Genomic DNA, 21,712 nt, shown 5'->3' on the forward strand with positions numbered 1-21,712 from the left:
TGTTCAGTGATCTTTTCTATTGACTTAAGAAAAATAACTTGTTAAACATCTGTCTTCCCCTCCCATTGCTGTTGTTTATGGAGGAGCAGATTTCCCTTAATTCTGAAGCAGTGTCTCCTTTCCTTAGGAAAACAGGTGTCCAAACATGCAGCAAATCAAATTGTCAAACAGCTGAAATAGACATTCTACTTTCTTTTATCCTTTTACCTAGAAATTCTTTGGTGAGCCTGATGATTTCCTAGTTTGGAATTTTGTTTTTCCTTGTGATATTTATGACCAGTCTTTTTTTAGTATTTACTATCACATCTCTGTCTTCTGTATCACTGCTATTTGGATATGAAAATCTATTCAAGAAATAATACTCAACTTTTGATACCCTTTTATTTAAATGAAATGTGTTTATAAACATAAAGAACTCAGGACCACATTGAATTCTGTCATATTAAAAACATATTTAGGAATAAAGAAAGAGAAATTGAGCTGATATTGACCAGTACTTTTATGTGCACCCTCAAATATTCCTTGTCACTGCATGTCTAAATATATGGAGGGAAGAATTATGATCTCATTTTTCAGATGAGAAAATCAAGGCTAATAGAGCTCATTAAGTCCAAAATCACACAATCAGAAAATATTGAAGTCAGGATTCAAAACCAATCCCTATCTAATTTTGAAAACCATGCACTTTATACTTCATCACATAATAGAGTCTTTCCTAATCTAAGTATAGCACTTTGGTGAGCAGTCAAGTCTAGACTCTATTGCTGTGAGGTCATGGATAAAGTATCAGCTCCATGGTTCTAAATCTCCTTCTGTATGTGATGGATGAAATGGCAATACCTATGTGATAGGACTTTGGTAACTATTAATTGAGTTAATGCATGTGAAAGGGCTCAAACAGTATTTGGTGCCTAGTAAATGCTCTGTAAGGTTGTTTATTATTATTATATGTCACTTCATGGTATAATAGCATGAGTATGCATCATGGCTTTGCTTTCATGTACTGTCTCATCACGAATGAATAAGTGGTGCTAAACAGATGTTGATGTTGTTTTTAAGTTCTGGTATTTGTATATGAAGGATCCCCCTAATTCTTCTCACTGATTGACAGATTTACGGGAGAGAAAGGGATTTTAGTACAATTGTTCACAAACTTTTGTTTCAACAGTAGAACCCTTTTTAAAATACATATAGAAGAGGGACGCCTGGGTGGCTCAGTGGGTTGAGTGTCCAACTTTGCCTCAAATCATGATCTCACCGCTTATGAGTTTGAGTCCTGCATCGGGCTGTGTGCTGACAGCTCAGAGCCTGGAGACTGCTTTGAATTCTGTCTCTCCCTCTCTCTCTGCCCCTCTCCTGCCTCACACTCTGTTTCTCTCTCAAAAATAAACATTAAAAAAATTTTTTTTTAATTTAAAATACAGATAGAGGCATTGCTGCTTTGACTGAACTAGGGGAAGTGACTCCGGGAACTCTATCCACCCCTTTGCCCTCCAGTTCCCCTGCCAGCTCATTATTGCCTTGGGGGTCTTTCTGGGAAACCGTGAATGACACATAATGCAGACTGAGAATCACCAATCCACAAAGCACCCAACAAAGCACATTGGATAGTGACCGATAAATACTATCAATTCTCAATTTCTGTGATAGGCGAGTGTCCAGAAGCCCTCACTCTGGATCTCAAAAATTGTCTTTACTCAGTTTCCATTACACAGTCTCTGCTGATAGTTTTGTTTACCTGGCAGGGTCTACAGTTTGGAACCAGTGAACTGGAGGAGATGGGAGCCATGTTCTGTTTGGGTCTCCTCATCTTGGAACTCAAATCTGTAAGCTGTAGTCATCAGCTCCTGACCTGTGCAGCAACTCTCCTGAATGCTGAGGAAGAGGCTCTGGACCACCACCTCCAGCGGTAAGATGCTTACAGGGGTGTGAGGGGAATTTGGACCTTGGTGTTCCGATCACAGCACATCTCAGAAATGAAAGCCATGTGGTCCTATGGGTCTTTGACGAGGACAAAATATGGAGGAGCTGCCAATTGAAAGTAGGGGCAGTCACAGTCTACTGGACCCAGACTCAGGGTCATTCTCACTTCCTGTGTTCTTCACTCCCTGTGTTCTTACTGAACACAGGGAGGATGCTGCCTACTTGTGTTCTTACTGTGTTCTTACTGTGTTCTTACTGAACACAGGGAGGATGCTGCCTACTTGTACACGTAAATGAATATATAAGTCAACATGTAATTATAAACATGCATTATTAATAAATTTTGCTTGTGATAAAGAAGATGCAGCTTAGCAACACACATGTGCATCTACATATACTTATGCCTGCCAGTAATGTGTTTATATTTATTCAGGCATCATTTGGGAGCCTGTTACTCGGCAAATAAAGGTAATCTCACTGCCAATATTTAGGAACTTGGGGACAAGAAATGTATCCTCTTCCCATTCTTAAGTAGCACTGTTCCTTCTCCGATGATGAGAAGAACCACCTGAAGATGATTAATACATTTGCCTGGAGACCCTGACTCACAGCCATGGCAGGGGAATGACAGATTTCCAAGGACTGTGAGGAACATTAATGAATCAAGAGAGGGGGAACCATTATCCATATGAGCCTTTTTGATGCCTTTTACTCTGGACAAATATTTTAGACTTGACAAAAATAGATTTAGGGGCAAGAAAGGAAGATATAATAGCCATATGAGAGGAGAGAGGACCAAGAAAAGTCAGAGGAGTCAAAGAAGACTAAGTCATTGCCCATATTTTGAGCCAGTGAATGGATGGGGTGTTGAGCTATTGGAGGAGGAAGTACCTACTGGTGAATGAGGAAGCATCTCATCATGTCCTTCATGTCCAAAAGCAGAGAGAAAGCCATTAATACAGGTGCCATTTTATTTCTAGTGCATTTTCATTCATTTTCCTCCTGCCATTGTTAGGCTGTGGTTCCAGCGTGACTTCTCACCAAATGGCCAGTCAAGCCTAAAATGATCTAGCAGTGTAAATTAATTTTACTTTGGAAGGTACTGGTTTCTCTGAGACTTAATTACCTAAATGCAGTAATTAACTTGCTCGTCACACTGTGCTATAGATCATAGACTATGGGGACCTAAGTAAATCCAGACTTCTTTCCTCCCTAGAGACACTGCCCCTGATTTCTTTTGTTTTGACATCACCACCACTGCCATCTGCCCCCACTCCCTTCAACACCCCTCAGCGCCCCAAGGCTTGGTGTGTTTGGCATCACTGTGGTGTTTCTGCCTCTCCCTCTGAGAGCAAGCACTTCTACCTGCCAGGATATATATTTCATCTTGTCTTTTCATCTTTTGCTAAGCTATCTTGGGTGCAGGCATGCCTGAATTTTCTTTCTTTCTTTCTTTCCTATCCCCCCACTTTCTTCTCTGCTGCTCATTGAGAGAAGATTGAGCAGACCTGGCATTGCTTGCTTTCCCTGAATTGATTGTGCCCGTCTGTTTGATCCAATGCAGTGAGGATTAGTTGCCTGTAAACTGGAACAAGAAGAAATCTATCAAAGAAGTGCCTCTTCTAATTCAAGTCTAAAGAATTTGGTGTCGAGCTCCAAATACAATAGCTGCCATGTGGGTTATCATAAGAAGATTATATTACTTATTCTTCCATGCCATCCCAACACTCCTGATTATTAATTGTTCAGTTGCAACCATCCCAAGGGTTCTAAAGCTTAAAGTCTTCCCTGACCTCTGGCCCTTCTTAGGCTGGTGCATACCCAGGACAAGATACTACACATAGGATGTGATTCATGTGTGTGTTTTAAGGAGGTCTACACTACATTCAAGAGGCATGGAGTTTGGTGGCAAGCAGTGGGATGGAATTTGCCTGTTTCACCCAAACATTGTTATTGACTTAATCCACTCCTATTCACTGAGGCAGTTGGACCAAAACAGACTATGGTTCCTGCCCAAAGGACCTGGAAACTGCATGATTGAGAGGAAAATCACCCTGTAAATATCTTGACCAAGATATTGGCTCCTTATTGGAGCCAATAAGGGTGTATTCATTAAAGGATGACGGAGGGGAACTTAATAAAATAAAATCCACTGGTTTGCAATCAGCATCAGGCTGTTTGAGTACCTTTGATTAGTTTCTGATGAATAGGGCTCAGTCATGAGCTCTAGTAATCAGCAGAGCAGAGCAAATCCTAGGGATTTTGTTAGCAACAGGGATCTTACTATAATACAAAGAGCATAACTAATGTTTGTCAACACTACCCTCCGTATGCTTTAAAGAGGAGATTTCAGCCACCCTCCTCCCCACCGACATTTCCCTGGGTGTGCTCTGTGTAACAGGGTTATATACTTTGGGAAGATTCTTTTTTAGTTGCACAGAAGGAAATACTAGGGGGGAAAGAAGGGTGGGTTTTTGCCTAAAAGTCAGTCATAAAGAAATCTGAGGACATCGTATTTGGAATCTCTTAGGCCCCATAGAAAGTGTTAACCCCGGGAGTAACGTGCAGGGAAGACAAAGTATGGCCTTACGCTGCAAACACCATGGTTTTTGACAATAGTTTTCACACTTCATTTACCATAAAAACAAGTAGAGTGTAGTTAACATCCACAGAGAAACTTACCATTTTTCATGGGCAGAGAAAGAGCAGAAATGGTGGATGTTTGCCCAGTGGCCGAAGCGTAAAAAGAAGTATGGTGCATTGCGCTCTTTGTTTTGGTTTGTCTTTTACAGTTTCTCTCCTTCCCCGTTGCTCATTTAAGAAACGTCTGCAGACTCCTTAAGGCGTCTTTTGATCTTTCCTCTCCTCTTCCTTCCTCCTTTTTCTCAGTCCTATCCCCAGAAATAATTGCGCGCACATTGCAGGAATGCTAAGCTGTTTCTTCAGGAGGCACCGTTTATCCATTGTGACAGGTCTTTTGCAAAGTCACTTAACAGTTTTGCCGAGTCAGCCACTGTTCATCTCGATTTGTATCCCTCCAATGCCTCTTGCCTTTCTCAGCTGAGCTCCCCTATCTCCACTTGTCCCTCCATTAATAACAGAGAGAGCTCAGAATTTCTGAGCTGTGCCTGGTTATAGCTCCATATCTAGTTTATTCTCCCAAATGATAGTCCTGTGACATGAACCTGGGCTCCCCCGAGCATCAGGACAAGTTCATTTTGTCCTCTCTTTAGTTTGATGAGGCAAGACTAAACAAATAAAAATCTGTCATAGACTTTAGAGAACATAATTATATTTTTAATAATTAAAAGGTACTTGATTTTTATTTAAAAATAGTTTTGCCTTTCTCAATTATATAAAAAATTGTATTTTGGTAAATCATATTAAGTTATATTTTGGAGAGCACACACAAAAATAACATATACCTGACTTTAATCACCCTGCTTTTTTTTTTTCTTAATGTTTATTTATTTTGGGGACAGAGAGAGACAGAGCATGAATGGGGGAGGGGCAGAGAGAGAGGGAGACACAGAATCGGAAACAGGCTCCAGGCTCTGAGCTATCAGCCCAGAGCCTGACGCGGGGCTCGAACTCACGGACCGCGAGATCGTGACCTGGCTGAAGTCGGACGCTTAACCGACTGCGCCACCCAGGCGCCCCTAATCACCCTGCTTTTAATAGAGAACTGTTGTCAATGTTTTGGTAAAATTAGATTACTTTTTTCACCTAAACAAATATGTAACATCCTTAACAACAATGTATGAGAGGTCCCTTTTCTGTAACTTTCTGAACACTGGTTTTCTTTCTTTTTTTAAAAATAGACTTCATTTTTAAGAATAGGTTTAGCTTTACAGTAAAATTGAAAGTACAGAGGTTTTCCATCTACACCCTGCCCCAGACACACACAGCCTCCCCTGTTATCAACATCCCCCACCGAGTGGTCCATTTGTGACAATTGATGTACTGACACTGACACATCATTATCATCCAAAGTCCAAAGTCTACCTTGGGTTCACTCTTGGTGTTCTATAGTTGTGGATTTGGACAAGTGTATCTACCATTATAATTTCATACAGAGTAGTTTCCATGCCTTAAAAATCCTCTGTACTCTCTGCCTATTCATTACTCTTTCCCCACTACCCCCTGGCAGCCACTGATCTTTTTACTGTCTCCCTAGTTGTACCTTTTCCAGTATGCTGTATAATTGGAACCATACAGTACATAGCCTTTTCAGATTGACTTCTTTCTCTTAGAAATATGCATGTATGTTTCCTCCATGTCTTTTTCATGGCTTGATAGCTCATTTCTTTTTAGCACTGAATAATATTCCATTGTCTGGATGATTCACAGTTTATTCATCCATTCAAGCCACTGAAGGACATCTTGGCTGCCTCTAAGTTTTGGCAATTATGAATAAAGCTGCTGTAAACATCTATATACCTATTTTGTGGGGACATAAGTTTTTCAGCTCCTTTGGGTAAATACGAAGGAGTGTGATTGCTGGATCGTATGGTAAGAGCATGTTTAGTTTTGTAAGAAACCACCAAATCATCTTCTGAAAGGACTGTACTATTTTGCATTCCCACCAGCAGCAAATGAGAGTTCGTACTGTTCCATATCCTCACTAACATTTGGCTTTGTCAGTGTTCTGGATTTCGGCCATTCATATAGGTGTACAATGATATCTGATTGTTTTCATTTGCGTTTTCCTGACAACATGCCATGTGGAACATCTTTTCATATGCTTATTTACCAGATTTATGTCTATCTTCTTTAGTGAGGTGTTATTAAGGTCATTGGCCCATTTTTTAATCAGGTTATTTTCTTCTTACTGAATTTTAAGAGCTCTTTGCATATTTTGGATAATAGTCCTTTATTAGATGTGTGTTTTGCAAATATTTTCTCCCAGTCTGTGGCTTGTCTTCTCATTCTCTTTCGCAGTATCTTTCCCAGAGCAGAAGTATTTACATTTAATGAAATTGAGCTCATAAGTTATTCCTTTCATGGATCGTGCCTTTGGTGTCGTATCTAAAGAGTCATCACCAAACCCAAGGCCATTTAGATTTTCTCCTACCTATTTTCTAGACACACCAGTTGCTTTTGCATTGAAATCTTTGCCATTTTTAGGTGAAAATGAGTTGAATTTGAATGTTTTTGTTTTTTGTGGATATGTGCATCCATTTTTTTCTTTGTTTATTTTAGCTTTAATAACCTTCCTACCTCGGTCTAATAACGAATAATTCATAATTCAAATAATTAGTTAAATAATAATTTATTGTAAAAATGTGTTATCTGTTACTATACTGAGGTACATATGTTTATAATAAGGCTATTTACATATTATAATTTCTTTTCCATTTTTTTTACCATTGAATAGTTTTATATTTCTGTATTACTAATCATTTGCCCTAGAAATTACTAAATAATCCATCCTTCATCAGTGGTTAGTAATGTCAGTTAGCTATATAGCACTTATACATGCGTGTACCTGGGTATATTTTCTTGATGTTATATTCTGTTTCATTAGTCTGTCTGCCAGGAGCACATAGTCCTTAATATTGTAGCCGTGTAACTTAAATACATAATGCTACAAGCACCACCTCATTAATATTTGTTTGAAAATGTGCTTTGCTATTTTCTCTTCTTTATTTTCACTGATGAAGCCTATAATGAGTCGTTAACTGCCAAAAATGAAACCACTGCGATTTTAATTCAAACTGCATTAAAATTATAGATTTTTTGGTCTATTGACTGTTTGCCTATATTGCTTTTTCAAAATCTGGTGTTTTGTTCCTCTTACTTAGATCTTCTTTGATGTTCACAAAGAAAGTATTGTAGGGGTTCTTTTTGTACCCTTTCATGTGATTCCTGGATCTATGATCATAGGCTTTTAAGCTTAATATTTAAAATTTTCTTGTTACTCTTAAAAGGGTCTTTTACCCATATTTTTCTAAGTGGTTATCACCATGATGTGATATCTATTTTATTTTTGATTTATAATCTTGGCTAGAGTTTTGAAAACATTATTTAAGGATGGTGATTCTAGGGGCGCCTGGGTGGCTCCATTGGTTAAGTGTCATGATCTCACGGTTTGTGAGTTCCAGCACCAGATTGGGCTCTGCGTTGACAGTGTGGAGCCTGCTTGGAATTCTCTCTCTCCCCTTCTCTCTGCCCCTTCATCACTCTCTCTGTCTCTCTGTCAAAATAAATAAACTTAAAAAAAAAAAGTTCAAAAAGGAGCATCTGGGTGGCTCAGTTGGTTAAATATCCGACTTTGGCTCAGGTCATGATCTTGCCTTTCATGGGTTCAAGCCCCATGTTGGGGTCTGTGCTGACAGCTCAGAACCTGGAACCTGCTTCAGATTCTGTGTCTCCCCTGTCTCTGCCCCTCCCTTGCTCGCACTCTGTCTCTCTCTCTCTGTCCCTCAAAAATAAACATTAAAAAAAATTTTTTTAAGTTAAAAAAAAAAAGTATGGTGATTCTATGGATATCCTTGCTGTCAATCTAACTTTAAAATGAGAATGACCCTAAGCATTTGAACATTAAGTAAAATGTCTGTTGTTTTGATATTAATGCTCAATGTCTTCTTTATAAATTAGTTTTTTAGCTTATTAATTAAAAAATCAAGATTGGATGATGAATTTTATCAATTTTTTTGTATCTATAAAAATGATTATTAATGAATTATATGAATTATAATGAATTCATTAATGAATTAATGAATTAATAAAGTCTTAAATTATGATAACAGACTCTCTAATCTTCATCCATCCTTGAAAATCAAAGGAAACTATATTTGGCTATGATCTAAAATATCATTTTATCACAGACATTGATGTTTTTAATATGAATTGAGGGGGCTTGTGCCTATAGTTCTGAGTGAGTAAAATCTGTGCTTGGTGTATTTGCTGTATCATGTGGAACACTTCAAATTTCCTAGGGTTTATCCTTGAACATCTTGAACATATACACACATGGTCTATAAAACCCGTTTGTTTCCCATTTGTTTGAAACAAAGATATTATTTTTCTGTTCCTCTTTTCCTGTATGAGAAGTATCTGTGACATTTAGATTGCCTTATAGTCATATTCAAATCACTGTAAAATTCAATTTTGTTTAATTACTTGCATTGCTCATTTTTATCCATTCTGTACGGTTATGTCCCCATTATTTTTTCTCCATGTTGATTCATCTCACATTTTTGCTAGAGAATACCTTTAAAAAAAAGCTTTTTTTTTTTTTTTTTTTTTTTTTTTTTTTTTTTTTTTTTTTTTTTTTTTTTTTGGTAAAGTAAATCAAGGGTATTTGGCATATTAATATATATGTGAATCTCTGTCTCCTTTACACAGGAATCCCATTGTGCCTGCCTGGAGGTTTGACTGCACCATGTAGGCATGGCTTACTCTGCCATTTAATCTTACAGTCCTCAGCCTGACTGTCCTCTGCATACCCCGTTTCTCCTGCCTGAATAGTTGTGCTGGTTTTCATTGTTCACTAACACAAACATTCTATGTCTACATCAACTATATTCCTTATGTTACATTTAGGTCCTTTTGATTGATTTTGAATCCGAACACTTGGTCACCTTATGACATGCCTTTCCATTACCAGGTGGCAGTGATTCCATCCCAAATCGTCATTTTTCCTTCTCTGGAATATTTGATATCTGCTTCCCAACCTCCGTATCTGTCTTTTCTTCTCTCCTTATCATCCTTTTTCTTCATTCCCATTCACCAAGTTCTGGAAACTGTTTGGCCTCACAGATTTTTTTTTTTATTATTTTTTTAACATTTATTTTATTTTTGAGACAGAGAGAGACAGAGCATGAATGGGGGAGGGGCAGAGAGAGAGGGAGACACAGAATCCGAAACAGGCTCCAGGCTCTGAGCTGTCAGCAGAGAGCCCGACTCAGGGCTCGAACTCACGGACCGCGAGATCATGACCTGAGCCGAAGTCGGCCGCTTAACCGACTGAGCCACCCAGGCGCCCCTGTCCTCACAGATTTAATGTTCTGTGGCATGACTCTCCTCTTTGCTGATAATGTGTTTTGATTTCATTGCTTCTGTTTCCTTTTCTCTCATCAGCTTCTCTTGTTCACATTTGTAATACAGCGAGTTCTTGTTCCATTTTAACCTGTAATTTTTTCATTCAGTGTTTCAGAGATTCCATTTTTCTTGAATTTTCTGTGTCAGGCTGGCTTCTGTTTCTCATGGCTGGTCGTTATCCAAAGTGAAAATTGTTCTGTCAGCTGACTGAGGAGGTGTCTGTCTCCTTGTACATTGCAGAACGTAACACCCGCCCCGTTGTTATGATTCTTCCCTCCTTGTCTTTCAACTTCTATTTCGTCATCGCTTGTTTACTCATCTGAGAACTCTGTCAAGACTCATAATTGCATGATAATCCAGGCTTTGGATAGTCTTTAAAATCTTGTGTAGTCTAACTGGATGCTGATAGTTCCTCTATGTGAAGTAACCTGATTTAGATGGTGTTTTTTTCCTCAAGAATTCAGAGTATTTTTGCTTTTATCCAAGAGCACAGAGTTGGGGAAGCTAAGGAGGTAGGATATGAAAAGTTATATGCATCTCTGGATACACTCTGACTGTCTCAAGATGGTCACTTAATATTTTCTGAGTGAAAATATGAATTGAGATTTAATACTATCAATGAACTAGTATTAAAAATAAGTTCATATTTTGGAATTCTGTAGGAGGAAATTAATGACAGTTGTGGTGATGATGTACTCTCCTAAGCAATTTACCTGTATAATCTCATTTAAAAATTTCAGTAACCATACAAGGTAGGCATTATTATCTCCGTGTACCAATGAATACATTGTGACTCCGAAAGACTATGTAGCTTGACTAAAATGGCAGGGTTGGTAAATTGTAGAACTGGGATTTGAACCAGGCCATCTTGGTAAAGAACCAGTACTCTTGATCACTAAGACATCCTGTCTTTTATAGATAATAACAGATAAAACATAATAAACATTTATGCTTTTCATGTACAGTACTATGCATTTTGCAGCCATACCTCTTTCCTTGTTTTATCTTTTAAACCAAGGGTTGGCAGACTTCTTCTGTAAAGAGACAGAAAATATTTTAGGTTTTGTGGGCCATATGGTCTCTTTTGCAACTGCTCAGCTCTACTGTGGTAGCATGAAAGTAGCCATAGAAAATATGTAAATATATAGGCATGGTTGTATTTCAGTAAAATTTTATTTACAAAAATAAGCAATGGACTAGATTGGTCCAAGTGAGCCATAGTTTGCCGTCTCCACTTTCAAGGGTTCTTTGAGGTATGTATAATTATTATCTTCCCTGTACAGATGAAGAAATTGGAACTCAGAGAAGCCATATAACTTGCCATTTGCCCAGCTAGCAAGAAGCATATTAGTGGTTGAACCAGGTAGTGTGACTGTGCATCCTTGATGTTTAATGACTACAAATACTAAGCTGTCTGGGCCTTTGGATGCCCAGTGAATGATACTTCTTTCTTCTCTCATGAATTCCAAATCCAATAAGAAATAGAGCACAGGAGGGGGGCGCCTGGGTGGCGCAGTCGGTTAAGCGTCCGACTTCAGCCAGGTCACGATCTCACGGTCCATGAGTTCGAGCCCCGCGTCAGGCTCTGGGCTGATGGCTCGGAGCCTGGAGCCTGTTTCCGATTCTGTGTCTCTCTCTCTCTCTGCCCCTCCCCCGTTCATGCTCTGTCTCTGTCTGTCCCATAAATAAATAAAAACGTTGAAAAAAAAATTTAAAAAAAGAAATAGAGCACAGGAGCTAGGTAGGTTGAAATAAAACATAACTGCTTTATTACTGGTAATGAGAGTCCTGGCCCCACCAGAATTGAAGTTCTTCACCTAAAGCTGTAGGGTTAGAGTCTGCCTTGCTAAGCTTCTCGTACAGAGGAGCAATGGGTGCACCTGACTCTGGTCCTGCAGGGAGAAAATGAGCACAGGGGGCCATGGGGTGCTCAAGCTCAGTCAGCATCTCTCTCCAAATCACCAGTTTCATGTTATTCTTCCTCCATTAGAGAGAATGGATGGGGACAGAAAGTGGAGTACCAATGTCTATGGGCCAAAATGGGAAATCTGGAAATGGGGAGAATCAAAAGGTATCATTATATCCAAACAAAGGATTGCAAATTATAGTTACATTGAAACTCTGATAATATCTTCCTTCTCTTGTCTTCTGTCACCCTAAATGTATTCAAATTTTTGAAAAAGTAGCCCATGGTACCTAATATTTGAGAATGGTTTTAGTTTCGTTCCATAGTTGTAGGCAAAGAAATGCCCAGTGATTACAAAGATGGGCATGTTGGAATGGGACCTAGCCTGGGGGAGTCTTTTGAGATGGTGAATATCACATGTTGCTTTAAAACATTAAGTAGTTCCCTAATGGGTCAAGAAAAATGAACTAACCAGGAAGAAATGCTAATCTTATCTTGGGAAAACAGCAACAAAAACCCAATTCTATTAGTAGATAAAGGCAAATCCAAATATTTTTGTTATGATTTTATGCTGATCCTTCTATAATAATTAAATAAAAATAATTAAAAAAGAAGAATGTTAGTGTGTCTATGAGAAAAGAGATTTAGTAATATCATACAGCTGTCTGTAAACTGGCTTACTTTCCTCTGGAGAAGAATTTCACAACTTGTAAGAAGGTCCATAAAAAACTCAATGCCATTAAGTCCTATATTTCCAGCTTGTATATCCCTCAAGAAGATTAATTTAACAGAGAACAATATTTAATGTATAGATATTTATAGCAATGATACATCATCTATCCCAAATAAATTTAAACAACCCAAATTCTTAGCAGTACTAAGAAGCAAAAGAAAACCATTATTGATTAATTTTCTAGTAGAGTATGAAACTGTGAAAACATTCATTAGAGCCTTACCATGAATCAGATGCTGCATTTTTAAACTATTATCTCAATCATATATATAATCCTGTGTGATGCTATAATTAGCATCCCCCTTTGCAAACAAAGAAAATAAGTTTTGTGGAGTTTAAGAGATTTGCCAAATGTCATGAATCTTAGAAGAGACTGCTGGCTTTTGAAGCCAATCCATCTAACTCCAAGAGTTGGGGGCCATTAAGTATATAACCTAAATACAATATAACCCTATTATTAATTTCTTGCATTGTACAGTCACCAAAAAGATGTGTTGGGTGTACGTATGTCTGAGTGTGTTTGTGTGTAAGTTTTTAAAAATCTGAATGACTTGGGTCATTTTGGCCCAGAAATATCCCTTGATTGTTTTAATAGTATTCTGGGAAATCAATGTCATCATGGGTGGAATGTGTGTTGCTGTAGGTGGAATGCATCGCTACCCATGGAGAGAGGAATTCCAAAGACAAAGATGAAAGAGATTGCAGACAGAGAGGAGTCAAAATGCATTTTCTTCATATTGCATTTGCTATTTGCAAAATGTTAGCACCTAATAACCATGGAAGCTAACCTAAAAGAAATCCTATTTTACGAGTGATTCCACGGGAGCCCAGGAAGTCTAAGTGACTCACTAGGTGTAGTTAAGTGATTTACCTATTGCCAGTCAACACTGGGGATATCTTTCGCCTCTGCCTCAGGCTCAACCACATGAACAGCTGGTCTCTTGCCTATGAATCTATAAATACCTGAAAATAAAATAGGCTACCAGTCCCTGGAAAAGGGTTTCAGTCAAGAAACTTGCTCTTCCTACTCTTTATGTCAATTTCAGCCTATGCAGTCCTTGTCTTTGTTGTTAGTTCTAAAAATGGAAGGCAAATAAAAACCTGTGAAATTCTCCCAAATACAAGAGGCAGTTTTTATTCAAAAAGGCTGCAAATAGCTTGGCATGGGTGGCTTAAGTTAATTCAATAGCTTTTCATTAATTTTTGAAGTAGTTCTTGTTCTTGTTTATTCTTAATGTTGACTTTGTCTTTGTTGTAACCCCATGAACCCTCATACCATGGCCCTTACAAGGAGCTAGATCTTGGGGTTCAAAGCCACTTCACCTGTAAGAGTTAGTTTACCGGCTGTAAACTGGTAGGGCGAAACCAAACTATGGATTCAATAAAAGCAGTGAGAGGAAGGAAGGAGTGATAACAAAGGAAAAGAGGGAGGGAGGGAGGAAGGAAGGAAGAAAGAGAGGAGGAATGAAGAAAAGAGAGAAGGAGGAAGGACAGACAAATGGATGGAAGGAAGGAAGGAGGGAGGAAACTGCATCACAGGAGAAGAAATCAGGTCATGATATTTAAAACAAGATATCAAGATATCATAGAAAGTTTACATTTTTGGTTTGTAAGATCCTGGATGTAGATCAATCTGATGCAGAAGGAAGAAGTCTGCTTTTAAGCTTCTGAGAACATTTCTGTGTTTTGCCTGATTTCTTTATCCTGGCCAGGTGTCCAACTCCCCTCTCTTAGGAGGGAACCAAGTAAAGAAACCCAGGCACATCCACTCCATCCAAGAGGAAATAGTCTATCCTGAGTTTTGGTGTCCCACAAGTTCCCATAAAGCCTCACTTTTGTACCCAGCATAGTTTTTCTTAAGTCATGTGGCTTAGATTTCAGGTAGCTCAGTTGTGGGTATTGCTGCTGACAGCCGACTCTGTGCTTCTGGGGAGGTGGCTTACCTTCTTTACTCTGAGGCTTCTTAGCTTCCAAATTATAGGTCTTTAAATTCCTTTTAGCTCTAATATGGTATGTTTATTTTCAAGGCTACAGCCATTGACATCTTCCTATTCCAACATGGGTAGTAAGGTTGCAACTGCAGGGTGGTTGAATTATGCTAAATGGCACAAAGCTGGTATGATATTGAGTGAAAATTAAATTTTATCTTGATGCCTACTGGATAGATAATAAAGAGACAGAAGATTAACCATGCACAGGTAACAGAAAGGAGATATAAATATTGATGAGAAAAAAAGACAATAAAATAAAGATAAAAGAAGTATGTTCAAAAGGAGATATCACAAATATTGGGGAAAATTACATGGTGGGGAAGGATGTCAAAGCAGTCATCCAACACAAAGTAAGAATCAGGTGCAAGGTGGCCCACTAAAAGGGGGTCTTAAATATTCTTAATAGGAATCACAGCATGTACTGTTTTCTGTTCCCAGAGTTGGATGCTTCAGGAGAAAGGAGGCATGACTCACATCTGCTTGGTCACTTTAATCCTTTTAGAGGAGTTTGTCCAACCCAGATCTCAAGTATGTCCTAGGAAAGCAAAAAAATCTCTTTAGTCATGTGATAGCTCATCCCAGACTTAGCAATTCTATTTGTGGTGAGAGATGAGTCTACTGGAAAATGGAGATAACTTAACATAAGCCAGTATGGTCCTAGGGCAATGGGAATGGAAACTAAATTAGAGCCAATATGTTCATGATGACTTGGTATTCATCATTTTGTTATGTGGCTTTGAATCGGGGAGGCTAACTGGCTCCCTGTGCTTTGCCAATGTGTGACAAAATAAATATAGTGAAGGGTAGAATAGTGATAATAGAATAGCATGTGCCCAGGAGTGTGATAAGGATTTGATATGTATTATCTTAAGTAAGGCAAGTCCTAGGAAGCCAATAGTAGTAGTAGTAGTTATCTTATAGATGAATAGAGTCTTAAGATATTGCATGTTTGATAAAGGCCAAGTCACTACTATATAACTGATTCATGATTCACAAACAGATGACTGAATTCAAATTTCTTCTTTTTCTATCTGAAATGTATTGAGAATTATTTTTTTTTAACCCATAAAGCAGTCTCCAATACAAAGGGGAAAGCTGAAGCCATGAAATTCGATCAATAAATCAACATTCTTAACCAGATGTCTGGCCCCTTTGAGTTCATTGCCAACATCACAGCATCCTCTATAGTGGGGAAGCATCCATCCAGATCAGCCTCAACTTCATTGACCTTTTACCCACTAAATGTTCAAAGCTGTGAAGCACAACCAGCTGTCGCAGCTTTGTTGTTGTTCTTGTTCTTCATGTATTTAATTACATGGGAATGACTTAGAGAAAGTCAAAGCCACTTCTCCTTCTAAACAAAGGATATGCAATTGTCATTTAGGTCTACCTAATATCAGTGATTGAAGGCTTGCCTTAGAAAGGATTGATCTAACTCTTGGTAAGGCCTTAGAGAAGTGGAATGGTGTCTGCCTCCTACTAGTGGAGCACCCAGAACTACAGGTGATTTACAGTCCAGTCTGAGCTATAGTTTACACACTCAGGCATTAGTGTAGTGGGAAAATAGACACCAGGGAATTGAGTGTCCCCATCAGAAAAGCTGTTCATGGAACCACTGATAAGAATAAACAATGCTTATTGATTGCTTAGCATATGCTAAGCACCATTTTAAGTATTTATCCATACAAGATTTTTTTAATCCCCACAAATAATCCTAAAAGGTAAATATTATTTTGCCTCATTTTATACAGATGAACCTGAGGCACAGAAAGCTTAAATAACTTACCTAAAATTACTTGTAAATGATGGTGCTAACACTGGCATGTTTAACCACTATACCAGTTTTAACCATAGGGTTTTATAAAATCTGATCTCTTGTTTTTAACTGGTTCCTACCTGTATCTGTACTTGTTTACCTTATCAGGAAAACAAGCTGCAGTTTATAAATTCTAAATTTGAATGTTGCATAAAGGGAATGAGAAGCTTATTAAATAATTGGAAAGCCTTGGGGATAAAGGGCAAGAACTCTGTGGTCTGTGAACGTTCAATACCAAAGTTAGGGGTTTTCTTTTTTTTTTTTTTTTTTTTTAATTTTTTTTTTCAACGTTTATTTATTTTTGGGACAGAGAGAGACATAGCATGAACGGGGGAGGGGCAGAGAGAGAGGGAGACACAGAATCGGAAACAGGCTCCAGGCTCTGAGCTATCAGCCCAGAGCCCGACGCGGGGCTCGAACTCACGGACCGCGAGATCGTGACCTGGCTGAAGTCGGACGCTTAACCGACTGCGCCACCCAGGCGCCCCCAAAGTTAGGGGTTTTCAAGAGCCCACCCAGAAGCTGCTGGGAATCTCAGGAACTTTCAGGACATGCCCTCTGCAGGGTCTGCTGGAGTGCTTCCAAAGAAACTGTTTTCACCTACCTCTGTGGCCTGTAGCCACAAAGAAGGTGGCTAAGACTTGCCTGAATGCTGAAAGCCCCTCAGATATCAGCTGTCCCCACGTTCATCTACTACAAATGCCCACCCTCTCTTTCCTGGAAATAATTGTCTCTCCTCTTCTGTTAACAAATCTGAGTAATAGGTTGGTAAAATCTAACCCCAAACCTTGAAGAACCAGAGAGAAATGACAGAATGATGATATGGGTGTACCAGGTAATACTTTTTAGTATAGTCATGAGTGATTCCAAAAAATTGTAATTTGCAAATAGACAAAACTATGGCTTCAAAGCAGAGGTGTGACTGCCATCAGAATAAAGCATTAAGCTAAATTAGTTTCACAAGTTCCCATGGAATAGAACAATGGTAATTCTTAAATATGCACGTTTCTGTTGAGCTCCCAATATGTACAGAATGATTACAGTGATTTTAATTTGTGTAATTCTTCACTATTTTCAAGTGTTTCTATCTCTGTTTATAACCACTATGTGAGAGCCCATAGATGGAGCCCAGAATGGTGAGAGGCTAACATAAGCATACACCTAGGCAGCCAGGTATGCAAAATAACCTCTTGGTGTTAGTGACAGATATCTCATACAGAGCTCCCCTACACCCAGGAGAATAGTTGTTACTAACTCCATTGACAATCCCCCAAGTCCTTCCTCTAACTTTTGTTAGCAACAGAAATAAGAATAATGTCCGAGACATTCAATTTCCTGAAGAGGTTAGAATTTATAAAACCAGTACAAGGAGGAACAAAACATTCTAGTTATATTTTGTGCATAAATCTAGCTAAAGAGAAGGCACACCTCTTGATGTTGCAGGTGATTGATGCTTGAAGAGGGAGGTCTTCTGTGACCCATGGCATGCTTCTTTCTTCACTGCATAAAGAAGGATGTTGGGGGAGGGGGGAAAGAATGATCTTTAGACCAAGAAGGAGGAAGAGGAAGAGGAGGAGGAGTAAAGGAAGGGAAGGAGGAAAAGGAAAAGAGAATCAAACTTGCCAAGAAAGAACATCTGTGTGTGCGTGTGTCTAATGTATATATGTATATAATATGTATATATTGTATATATAATATGCACATATATTATATATACACACAATACTAAATATATATATATATATAAATTACTCTAAATAATTTATATATATATACTCTATAATTTATATATATATAAATTACTCTAAATGAGTTCAGGGTTTCTGGATTGGCTGAATTAAAGTGCAATTCTGAAATTATATGCAAATTAGATCCTGTATCTCCTGTCCAAAATCTTCGAGGAGACCTGTTTCCAAGCTGAGGTTAGACAAAATATTCTTTCACTGCTCGACACTGAGAAAGAGGTATAGTCTTTTCAATACAGGCAAATGCATGTGATGTAGGTATCAGGAAAGCACAGGTTGTATTATCAAGGGAGGTTTGTTAACTACTTGGAAAACAAACTGTGCATACCTGGGAACTACCACGTATTCCTTATTAAAGAAAATGTTCAAGCATTTGATTTTATTATAGCTTTATTGAGGTATCATTGATGTACAATTACCTGCACATATTTAAAATATGGAATTTGATGAATTGTGGCATACAAAAATATGCTCATGAAACCATCACAACAAAAATTGCAGTCATTCCCACCACTTCCCACCATATCCTTGAATCCCTTTGTAATCTGTCCATCACTCAGATGACCACTGATTTGCTTTCTGTCCCTGAAGATTAGTCTGTATTTTTAGAATGTTATGTACAATGGAATTATACAATATGTACTCTTTCCCCTCTTTGACTTCTTTTCAATCAGCATAACAATTTTGAGATTTGTACAAGTTCTAATCTGATTTTATTTCATTTTGATATGGTTACTAGCCAGTAGATCAAAGCAATGTAGAATAAATTGTTTACCTTGGCTTTAAACTAGATATTCTGTTTCTTTAACAGCCCGAGGTGGATCAGTCCTAACTTAAAATTTCTTCGCTAGCTGTTTCCTCTGCCTGCTATGCACTTCCTATAGACCTTGCATAGCTGGCTCCTCTCTGACATTCAAGTCTCAGTTTAAAATGTCATAATCCCAGCTTAAATTTCACCATCTCAGCAAGACTTTTCATAACCACCTTGCCTAAAGTAGCATTCCCAGTCCCTACTACCATGACACCTTTAATTTAGTATCATCTGTCTCTCCCAGCTAGAATGTACAATCCATGAGCAAAGGAACTTTATTTGTCTTGTTTAAAGCTATATTCTTAGCACCTAGAACAATGCCTGATGCATAGGAGGTAATCAATAAATAAATGAACAAATAAATCTTTGCCAAGCCTTTCATTTTATGTGTATGGGAAAATATGGAGACCTGTGGGCTGAATAATAGCATAATTCAAGGAAGTTGTTATTAGTTGAAGGAATATATTCAGGGTATGCTGATTAATGGGTATTTTTCAACCTGAATAGGAATTTATATTCGTGGCTTTACCTTAAATCCTGTCCCATTCCACAATTGTATGCATTAAAAAAATAAAGCACTTAGTTCTATTTATAGAAATAATGATTATTCCTTTCTGAATGATAGTCAGACTGTGAAGGAGGACGAGGAAGAGGAGGAGGAGGGGGAGGAGGAGAAAGAGAATAGAATCAAACTTGCCAAGAAGGAACAGATTTCAAAGGTGGGAAAGGAGATTTGAAAGGATACCTATTACTTCAAATGCACATTGTGAATCTATTGCACATAATGATTTATAATTGATATCCTAAAATACATTTACGGATTAAAATGGCGGATGGCATTCAAATGATGAAACTAGATAAAGATGAATGCTGCTCACAGAGCTCCCAACCAAGGGCACACCCTGTGGAAGAGTACAAGTTGTCTATGTGGCAGTCGTTGCTGACAGTGAGCTTAATAAGACTCAGTGTGCTACACCTGCCAAAGTGACAATTCAGTGGCTTTGGTAGAAATATAAAATCTAGAATGAGATAGAGAAGTGTTTCCTTCTGCTTTCCCCTTGTCAACACAAAACCTAGAGTATTATAGTAAATTCTTGAGCCTCAAAAATGGAAATGCATTCAGTGGCTTGCATGTATAATGATGTGAAGAGTGATGTAAAAGAGTAGTGCACATAATAAATGGTAGAAGGAATGTTAACTGTCTTCAGATAGTTCCCTAATAAAAAGAAATTAAAGCTAGTCTTGGTTTGACTAGAAGTAGGGACCTACTATCTATTAATATCTGACATTGCCTGGTTTGCTTAGGAAGAGCTATCTGATGGTCAGACATGCCCAAAGATAGAATGAGCCCTTACTGACTTCAGGCACATACATATTTGTAAAAGGCTTTGTTTTGTAGGACAGACTTAGGAATGTGAATTGCTACTTGGATGATAGCATAGTTAGAATCTATACCAACTCTGAGATAGAAATTAAAATGTATCATTGTATTAACAAAAAAAAATCCACTCATTTTTATTTAATTAATTTGAAATGAGATTTAGTCGGTGCACCTTTTTAAATAGCTGAAACCCTGATTCTTCCCTAAATTCCTTATTGATATGAGTACCCCACTGCAGAGGTAGGTTTGAAGTGTGGCTGCTTGGCAAGCACTTGACATTTGTTTGACAATTTATTTTGTACCATTAGGTGGACAAAGTTTTTGTTTGTTTTAAGGCAGATAAGAGTAGTTTCAGTAGAGTGTATGGAGGGGATGTGGAAGACTTTGGCATATGGAGATCTTAGTTACTACAGAAAAGCATTCTTAGTTCCTCCATTTTCATCCATGAGTGGTTTTACTTAGGTGTTTGCTGAGAGGGTACTGTCCAGCAGCATGGGTGCTGAATTGTAGGGCTCTTCAAGGGAAGTTTTCTTAGCAATGTCATTAGTAATATGAAACGGTGGGTGATAAGGTAAGCTTGTCCAATTTATTAGGCATTCTACTTTTGAAAATTATTATCTAGGAAAAAACATTATCTATTGCTGTATCTTTCTTTTTTATAGACATTTATTGTGAATTGTAAGAAGTACAAAATGTAGTAATCCATATTAAGTTGTAGGCTGCATTTTTTTCTAGACAATTTTCTCTATTAACAAGAAGTAAAGACAAAGGAAGAACAAAGACATATTTGTTACGTGATGTGGAAGCAAAACTGTTTCTAAATAATACTGTTGTGTGGTGTATTCTTGGAGGTACTGACAGTTCCTTATAAGGTAAATGAACATTTCAGCTAAAGTTTACAAGCAAAACACAAGGCTAATTACAAAATACTCTTTGTCCCTCAGCAGACTGCAGGGGGCAAGAGTGAGCTTGTGTATGCACTAAGAGCACAGATTTCCCTGAGTGCTATCTTCTCACATGTGTTTTTAAATCTTCCAACTTGTGATTATTATTTTTCAGCACTGAATTAGTGAATCATTTTACATAGTGCCATTATGTAAAATAAAGTGATACTTTGTTTCTCTGCATTGACCAATTACTGGGTGGAGAAGATTAGGCTTCTGAAAGACACATGTGGGCATAGTTTGGCAGATTACAGGAAAGCCTTGTAAAATGCTCCCAGATGTTTGATGCAAAAGAGGGAAAATGCCAGGAACAAGGAGCAAATTGAGATGGGTTTCAGACATTATACGACCTATTGAAGTAAAAGCTAAAAAAACAAGTAAGATCATAGACATGAAATCCCTCTGGAAGGTCAATA

General features: G+C 38.1%; 1 protein-coding gene across 2 annotated transcripts in view; it reads left to right on the plus strand.

Moving 5' to 3' along the window:
* AGBL1 (AGBL carboxypeptidase 1) overlaps positions 1-21,712 on the plus strand; it is an 862,602-nt gene that overhangs the window by 544,345 nt on the left and 296,545 nt on the right. For both annotated transcript variants that reach the window (XM_086711500.1, XM_025918486.2), the window contains exon 22: positions 1,746-1,909. In XM_086711500.1, coding sequence (XP_086567626.1) covers positions 1,746-1,909 — 164 coding nt within the window. The remainder of the gene's footprint in view (positions 1-1,745; positions 1,910-21,712) is intronic.

Source organism: Puma concolor, chromosome B3, assembly GCF_028749965.1.
Source record: "Puma concolor isolate L17-30 chromosome B3, mPumCon1.1.hap2, whole genome shotgun sequence".
Taxonomy (NCBI): domain Eukaryota; kingdom Metazoa; phylum Chordata; class Mammalia; order Carnivora; family Felidae; genus Puma; species Puma concolor.